Source organism: Tachyglossus aculeatus, chromosome Y4, assembly GCF_015852505.1.
Source record: "Tachyglossus aculeatus isolate mTacAcu1 chromosome Y4, mTacAcu1.pri, whole genome shotgun sequence".
Taxonomy (NCBI): Eukaryota; Metazoa; Chordata; class Mammalia; order Monotremata; family Tachyglossidae; genus Tachyglossus; species Tachyglossus aculeatus.
The window spans coordinates 12,320,841-12,329,121 of record NC_052096.1 but is presented as its reverse complement, the minus strand read 5'-3'; the positions used below and the strand labels follow the sequence as shown (position 1 = coordinate 12,329,121).

Here is an 8,281-nt window from a genome sequence, read left to right as displayed (position 1 = left end):
GCGCTTGGGAAGGACAAATTGGCAACATATAGAGGCAGTCCCTATCCAAGAGTGGGCTCACAGTCCACATATAGAGGCGGTACCCAACAGTGGGCTCACAGTCCAGCGCTCTGCGCGCAGTGAGCGCCCAATAAATACGATTGATTGATGAGGATGAGGACGATTTATTTATTTCACTTGTACATTTCTATCCTATTTTATTTTGTTGGTATGTTGGGTTCTGTTCTCCGTGTCCCCCTTTTAGACTGTGAGCCCGCCGTTGGGTAGGGACCGTCTCTGTGTGTTGCCAATTTGTCCTTCCCAAGCGCTTAGTCCAGTGCTCCGCACATAGTAAGCGCTCAATAAATACGATTGATTGATTGATTGATATAGGCCTCCCCAAGGGAGGACCCCCCCCCCCCCCACCCGGGGGTTCCAGTGCGCAGGCGCGTGGGAGGGGAGGGAAGGGGAGAAGGCCCAGGGGTCCCCAAGTGTGGCGCGTGCGCGCGCGCCGGGGGGGGTGGCGCGCGCGTGTCGGGGGCGCGCGCGCGCGTCGGGGGCGCGCGCCGGGGCGGGTGCGGGGCGGCGGCTCCACCGGGGATGGCGGCGGGAGCGGCTCCGGCTCCGGCCCCGCTGCTGCTGCTGCTCCTGGCCCAGCTGCCCGCCGGACCCAACGGGAACCGCCATGCCGTCTACTGGAACAGCTCCAACCAGCAGTCAGTCCCCCCCACGGCCCCGCGGGAGGGATTGGGGGGGACCCCCCCCGGGACCAATTTGGGGGGAGGGGGGCTGGTATGGTTTTGGGGAGCCCCGGGACCTCCTTGGGGGGAGGGGGCGATTGGGGGTGTTGGGGGGAAGGGGACCCGGTCTGGATTTGGGGAGCCCCTGGACCTGTTTGGGGGGAGAGGATGGGGAGGGGGGAAGGGGGCTGGTATGGATTTGGGGAGCTCCTGGACCTCCTTTGGGGGAGGGGGCGATTGGGTGTGTTGGGGGAAGGGGGCTGGTATGGATTTGGGGAGCTCCTGGATCTGTTTGGGGGGAGAGGATGGGGAGGGGGCTGGTATGGATTTGGGGAGCTCCTGGACCTCCTTTGGGGGAGGGGGCGATTGGGGGTGTTGGGGGAAGGGGGCTGGTATGGATTTGGGGAGCTCCTGGATCTGTTTGGGGGGAGAGGATGGGGAGGGGGCTGGTATGGATTTGGGGAGCTCCTGGACCTCCTTTGGGGGAGGGGGCGATTGGGGGTGTTGGGGGGAAGGGGACCCGTCTGGATTTGGGGAGCCCCTTGACCTGTTTGGGGGGAGAGGATGGGGAAGGGGGAATGGGGTGTGTTGGGGCGAAGGGGGCTGGTGTGGATTTGGGGAGCTCCTGGGCCTCCTTTGGGGGAGGGGGCGATTGGGGGTGTTGGGGGAAGGGGGCTGGTATGGATTTGGGGAGCTCCTGGATCTGTTTTGGGGGAGAGGATGGGGAAGGGGGGAATGGGGTGTGTTGGGGGAGGGGGGCTGGTGTGGATTTGGGGAGCTCCTGGACCTGTTTTGGGGGAGAGGATGGGGAGGGGGGAATGGGGTGTGTTGGGGGAAGGGGGCTGGTATGGATTTGGGGAGCCCCGGGACCTCTTTGGGGCAGGGGGCGATGGATCTGTGGGAGAGGATGGGGAGGGGGGGTGTTTGGGAGGGGAGGGGGACCCGGTCTGGATTTGGGGAGCACCTGTTTGGGGAGAGAGGATGGGGAGGGGGGAAGGGGGTGTGTTGGGGGGAAGGGGGCTGGTATGGATTTGGGGAGCCCAGGGACCTGTTTGGGGGGAGGGGGAGATGGATGGGAGGTGGGGAGTGGGGGTGTTGGAGGGAGGGGGACCCGGTCTGGATTTGGGGAGCCCCGAGACATGTTTGGGGGGAGGGGGCGATGGATGGGGAGGTGGGGAGTGGGTGTGTTGGGGGGAAGGGGACCCGGTATGGATTTGGGGAATCCAGGGACCTGTTTGGGGGGAGAGGATGGGGAGAGGGGAAGGGGGTGTGATGGGGGGAGGGGGACCCGATATGGATTTGCGGAGCTCCTGGACCTGTTTTGGGGGAGGGGGAGATGGATGGGGAGGTGGGGAGTGGGGGTGTTGGGGGGGAGGGGGACCCGGTCTGGATTTGGGGAGCCCCGGGACCTGTTTGGGGGAGGGGGCGATGTGTGAGTGGGGGTGTTGGGGGGCGTGGGGGACCGGGTCTGGGTTCGGGGAGCCGCGTGACCTGTTTGGGGGGAGAGGATGGGGAGGGGGGGAGGGGGGGCGTTGTGGGGAGGGAGACTGGTATGGATTTGGGGAGCCCCGGGACCTGTTTGGGGGAGGGGGCGATGGGTCGGTGGGAGAGGATGGGGAGGGGAACCGGGTCTGGATTTGGGGGGCCCCGAGACCTGTTTTGTGGCGGTGGGTCTGTGGGAGTGGCCGGGTGGGGGGACCGGCTCTGGATTTGGGGGGCCCCGGGACCTGTCTGGGGGCGGTGGGCCCGTGGGAGTGGCCGGGCGGGGGGCCGGCTCTGGATTTGGGGGGCCCGGTGACCTGTTTCGGAGCGGTGGGCGGCGGTTAAATGCCCGTGGGAGTGGCCGGGTGGGGTGGGGGGGGGGAACGAGTGTGTCCGGAGGCGGGGGCGGGGCCGACTGCGAGCCGGAGTGTGGTAGACACACCCACGCGGTACCCACCGACCCGCACGCGCCCCCCCCCCCCCCCCAGATGCCCCCAGAGGCCCAGGCCCGGGCACGGAGCCCGGCCGGGGTCCCCGGGGGGAGCAGAGGGGCCCTGTCGGCGCGAGGGTGTGAGCGGGGGGGGGGGGGGGAAGGAGGATTTGTGTGTGTGTGGGTGTGTGGGTGTGTTTGTGAGTTGTGGGACTGGATCTGGAGCTGGGGAGCCCAGCCTTCTTCAGTCCTTGTGAGTCGTGGGTGGCAACTTGTGGGCTGTGCGGCCTGGGGGTTGGGGGGAGCTTGGGTGAGTGGGCGTCCAGGGTGGGACGGTGTACGTACTACATCTCTCGGTCTCCCCTCCCCCTGAGTCTCTGGGTCTCTGCATCTCTGTCTCCCTGCCCCTTGAGTCTCTGCATCTCTGTCTCCCTGCCCCTTGAGTCTCTGCGTCTCTGTCTCCCTGCCCCTTGAGTCTCTGGGTCTCTGCATCTCTGTCTCCCGAGTCTCTGGGTCTCTGTCTCCCTGCATCTCTGGGTCTCTGTCTCCACGCCCCCTGCGTCTCTGGGTCTCTGTCTCCCTGAGTGTCTGGGTCTTTGCATCTCTGTCTCCCTGCCCCCTGAGTCTCTGGGCCTTTGTCTCCCTGAGTCTCTGGGCCTCTGTCTCCCTGAGTCTCTGGGTCTCTGCCTCCCTGCCCCCTGAGTCTCTGGGTCTCTGTCTCCCTGTGTCTCTTGGCTCTGTCTCCACAGCCCCTGCGTCTCTGGGTCTCTGTCTCCCTGAGTGTCTGGGTCTCTGCATCTCTGTCTCCGTGCCCCTTGAGTGTCTGGGCCTCTGCATCTCTGTCTCCCTGCCCCTTGAATCTCTGGGTCTCTGTCTCCCTGCCCCTTGAGTCTCTGGGTCTCTGTCTCCCTGCCCCCTGAGTCTCTGGATGTCTGTCTCCCTGCATCTCTGGGTCTCTGTCTCCACGCCCCTTGTGTCTCTGGGTCTCTGTCTCCCTTCCCCTTGAGTCTCTGGGTCTCTGTCTCCCTGCCCCTTGAGTCTCTGGGTCTCTGCATCTCTGTCTCCCTGCCCTTTGAATCTCTGGGTCTCTGTCTCCCTGCCCCTTGAGTCTCTGGGTCTCTGTCTCCCTGAGTCTCTGGGTCTCTGTCTCCCTGCCCCCTGAGTCTCTGGGTCTCTGTCTCCACGCCCCTTGTGTCTCTGCGTCTCTGTCTCCCTTCCCCATGAGTCTCTGGGTCTCTGTCTCCCCACCCCCTGCGTCTCTGGGTCTCTGTCTCCCCACCCTCTGGGTCTCTGTCTCCCTGAGTGTCTGGGTCTCTGCATCTCTGTCTCCCTGCCCCCTGCGTCTCTGGGTCTCTGTCTCCCTGCCCCCCTGAGTCTCTGGATCTCTGTCTCCCTGAGTGTCCGGGTCTCTGCATCTCTGTCTCCTTGCCCCTTGAGTCTCTGGGTCTCTGTCTCCCCGCCCCCTGAGTCTCTGGGTCTCTGGATCTCTGTCTCCCTGAGTGTCTGAGTCTCTGCATCTCTGTCTCCCTGCCCCTTGAGTCTCTGGGTCTCTGTCTCCCTGCTCCCTGCATCTCTGGGTCTCTGTCTCCCTGAGTCTCTGGGTCCCTGTCTCCCTGAGTCTCTGGGCCTCTGCATCTCTGTCTCCTTGCCCCTTGAGTCTCTGGGTCTCTGTCTCCCTGCCCCCTGGGTCTCTGGATCTCTGTTTCCCTGCGTCTCTGGGTCTCTGTCTCCCTGAGTGTCTGGGTCTCTGTCTCCCCGCCCTCTGAGTCTCTGTCTCCCTGCTCCCTGAGTCTCTGGGTCTCTGTCTCCCCTCCCTCTGCGTCTCTGGGTCTCTGTCTCCACGCCCCCTGAGTCTCTGGGTCTCTGTCTCCCTGCCCCCTGAGTCTCTGGGTCTCTGTCTCCCCTCCCTCTGCATCTCTGGGTCTCTGTCTCCACGCCCCCTGAGTCTCTGGGTCTCTGTCTCCCTGCCCCCTGAATCTCTGGGTCTCTGTCTCCCTGCTCCCTGAGTCTCTGGGTCTCTGTCTCCCCTCCCTCTGTGTCTCTGAGTCTCTGTCTCCCTGCTCCCTGCGTCTCTGGGTCTCTGTCTCCCCTCCCTCTGCATCTCTGGATCTCTGTCTCCACGCCCCCTGAGTCTCTGGGTCTCTGTCTCCCTGCCCCCTGAGTCTCTGGGTCTCTGTCTCCCCTCCCTCTGCATCTCTGAGTCTCTGTCTCCCTGCTCCCTGAGTCTCTGGGTCTCTGTCTCCCCTCCCTCTGCATCTCTGGGTCTCTGTCTCCCCTCCCTCTGCATCTCTGGGTCTCTGTCTCCCCTCCCTCTGCATCTCTGGGTCTCTGTCTCCACGCCCCCTGAATCTCTGGGTCTCTGTCTCCCTGCCCCCTGAGTCTCTGGGTCTCTGTCTCCCCTCCCTCTGCATCTCTGGGTCTCTGTCTCCACGCCCCCTGAGTCTCTGGGTCTCTGTCTCCCTGCCCCCTGAGTCTCTGGGTCTCTGTCTCCCCTCCCTCTGCATCTCTGGGTCTCTGTCTCCACGCCCCCTGAGTCTCTGGGTCTCTGTCTCCTTGCCCCCTGAGTCTCTGGGTCTCTGTCTCCCCTCCCTCTGCATCCCTGGGTCTCTGTCTCCCCTCTCTCTGCATCTCTGGGTCTCTGTCTCCACGCCCCCTGAATCTCTGGGTCTCTGTCTCCCTGCTCCCTGAGTCTCTGGGTCTCTGTCTCCCCTCCCTCTGTGTCTCTGAGTCTCTGTCTCCCTGCTCCCTGAGTCTCTGGGTCTCTGTCTCCCCTCCCTCTGCATCTCTGGATCTCTGTCTCCACGCCCCCTGAGTCTCTGGGTCTCTGTCTCCCTGCCCCCTGAGTCTCTGGGTCTCTGTCTCCCCTCCCTCTGCATCTCTGAGTCTCTGTCTCCCTGCTCCCTGAGTCTCTGGGTCTCTGTCTCCCCTCCCTCTGCATCTCTGGGTCTCTGTCTCCCCTCCCTCTGCATCTCTGGGTCTCTGTCTCCCCTCCCTCTGCATCTCTGGGTCTCTGTCTCCACGCCCCCTGAGTCTCTGGGTCTCTGTCTCCCTGCCCCCTGAGTCTCTGGGTCTCTGTCTCCCCTCCCTCTTTATCTCTGGGTCTCTGTCTCCACGCCCCCTGAGTCTCTGGGTCTCTGTCTCCACGCCCCCTGAGTCTCTGGATCTCTGTCTCCCTGCCCCCTGAGTCTCTGGATCTCTGTCTCCCTGCCCCCTGAGTCTCTGGGTCTCTGTCTCCCCTCCCTCTGCGTCTCTGAGTCTCTGTCTCCCTGTTCCCTGAGTCTCTGGATCTCTGTCTCCCTCCTCCCTGAGTCTCTAGGTCTCTGTCTCCCCTCCCTCTGCATCTCTGGGTCTCTGTCTCCCTGCTCCCTGAGTCTCTGGGTCTCTGTCTCCCCTCCCTCTGCATCTCTGGGTCTCTGTCTCCACGCCCCCTGAGTCTCTGGGTCTCTGTCTCCCTGCCCCCTGAGTCTCTGGATCCCTGCATCTCTACCTCCCTGCATCTCTTGGTCTCTGTCTCCCCTCCCCCGGTGTCTCTCTGGTCTCTGGGCATCTCTATCGGCCTCCTCGTCCTTGTTTTCTCCTCTCCGTGTTGGCCCCTTGGTGAGGGGGGGGTCGAGCAGGGAGGGGAGGGGAGCCCCCCGAAGCCCCCCAACCCCTGCCTTTGTTATTCCCCGGCTTCCCCCTTGGCCCTTTCCCTCCGCTTGGGCAGAACTGGGGGAAGCCCACCTGTCCCCCTTCTCCCCCCAGCATCCCCGGGAGCCCCAAGTTTTAGGGATGGGGGGTCCCTGCCTCTGAGCCCCCCAGGTGGGGAGGGGGCAGAGGGGCGGGGGGTCTGGGCCCAGGCAAGCTTCTGTCCTCTCACTGCGGCAGCCGCGGCCCCATAAATTGTGCGAGCGACGTGCCTGTCGGGGAGTGATGGGGAGGGGGGCGGGGAGAGACACACAGAGACACACGCAGAGACCCCCCCCCACACACAGAGACACCGCCAGAAATGGGGCCGGGGGGCGTCCATCCGCCCCCCACCACCCCCTTCCACTCCCCAGCGGATGGGCAGGCCGAGGGTCCCCCTTTTAGACCCACTGTTGGGTAGGGACCGTCCCTAGATGTTGCCAACTTGGACTTCCCAGGCGCTTAGTCCAGTGCTCTGCACATAGCAAGCGCTCAATAAATATGATTGATTGATTGATTAACTGTCTCTAAATGTTGCCAACTTGGACTTCCCAAGCGCTTAGTCCAGTGCTCTGCACACAGCAAGCGCTCAATAAATACGATTGATTGATTGATTAACTGCCTCTAGATGTTGCCAGCTTGGACTTCCCAAGCACTTAGTCCAGTGCTCTGCGCACAGTAAGCGCTCAATAAGTACGATTGATTGATTGATTGATTGATTGACTGTCTCTAGATGTTGCCAACTTGGACTTCCCAGGCGCTTAGTCCAGTGCTCTGCACACAGTAAGTGCTCAATAAATACAATTGATTGATTGATTGATTGATTAATTGATTGTCTCTAAATGTTGCCAGCTTGGACTTCCCAAGCGCTTAGTCCAGTGCTCTGCACAAGCAAGCGCTCAATAAATGTGATTGATTGATTGATTGACTGTCTCTAGATGTTGCCAACTTGGACTTCCCAGGCACTTAGTCCAGTGCTCTGCACACAGTAAGCGCTCAATAAATACGATTGATTGATTGATTGATTAACTGCCTCTAGATGTTGCCAGCTTGGACTTCCCAAGCGCTTAGTCCAGTGCTCCGCACACAGTAAGCGCTCAATAAATACGATTGATTGATTGATTGACTGTCTCTAGATGCCTCGTCCCCCTCTCCATCCCCCCATCTTACCTCCTTCCCCACAGCACCTGTATATATGTATATATGTTTGTACATATTTATTACTCTAGTTATTTATTGATTTAGTTTACTTGTACATATCTATTCTATTTATTTTATTTTGTTAGTATATTTGGTTTTGTTCTCTGTCTCCCCCTTTTAGACTTTGAGCCCACTGTTGGGTAGGGACTGTCTCTATTTGTTGCCAATTTGTACTTCCCAAGCGCTTAGTACAGTGCTCTGCACACAGTAAGCGCTGCTCAATAAATACAATTGATGATGATGATGGTGTTGCCAACTTGGACTTCCCAGGCGCTTAATACAGTGCTCTGCGCACAGTAAGCGCTCAATAAATACGATTGATTGATTGAGGGTGGGGAGGGGGCCACCCAAGGACCCCCGGGAGAGACACAGTCAGAGACTGGGGGAGACCTAGAGAGACACAGGCCTGTTGGAGAGAAGCAGAAGGAGAGATGTCTCTGGGGTCTCCAGTGTCCCCACCGCCTTTTTTCCCTGGGCCTGCGGATTCATTCATTCATTCATTCAATCGTATTTATTGAGCGCTTACTATGTGCACAGCACTGGACTAAGCGCTTGGGAAGAAGTCCAAGTGGGCACCTCTTAGAGACAGTCCCTACCCAACGACGGGCTCACGGTCTGGAACTTGGACTTCCCAAGCGCTTAGTCCAGTGCTCTGCACACAGTAAGCGCTCAATAAATACGATTGATTGATTGGAAGGGGGAGACTAGACGCCAAAACAAAACGTGGAGACGATCCAGCGCTTAGAACAGCGCTTTGCACATAGGAAGCGCTTAACAAATGCCA

At 60.8% G+C, this 8,281-nt stretch overlaps 1 protein-coding gene across 1 annotated transcript in view; it reads left to right on the top strand.

The window, feature by feature from the left end:
• Window positions 1–579: 579 nt before the first annotated feature.
• The window catches only part of EFNA3 (ephrin A3), a 28,525-nt gene continuing 20,823 nt past the window's right edge, over window positions 580–8,281 (top strand). The window contains exon 1 of the mRNA XM_038768927.1: window positions 580–695. Coding sequence (XP_038624855.1) covers window positions 580–695 — 116 coding nt within the window. The remainder of the gene's footprint in view (window positions 696–8,281) is intronic.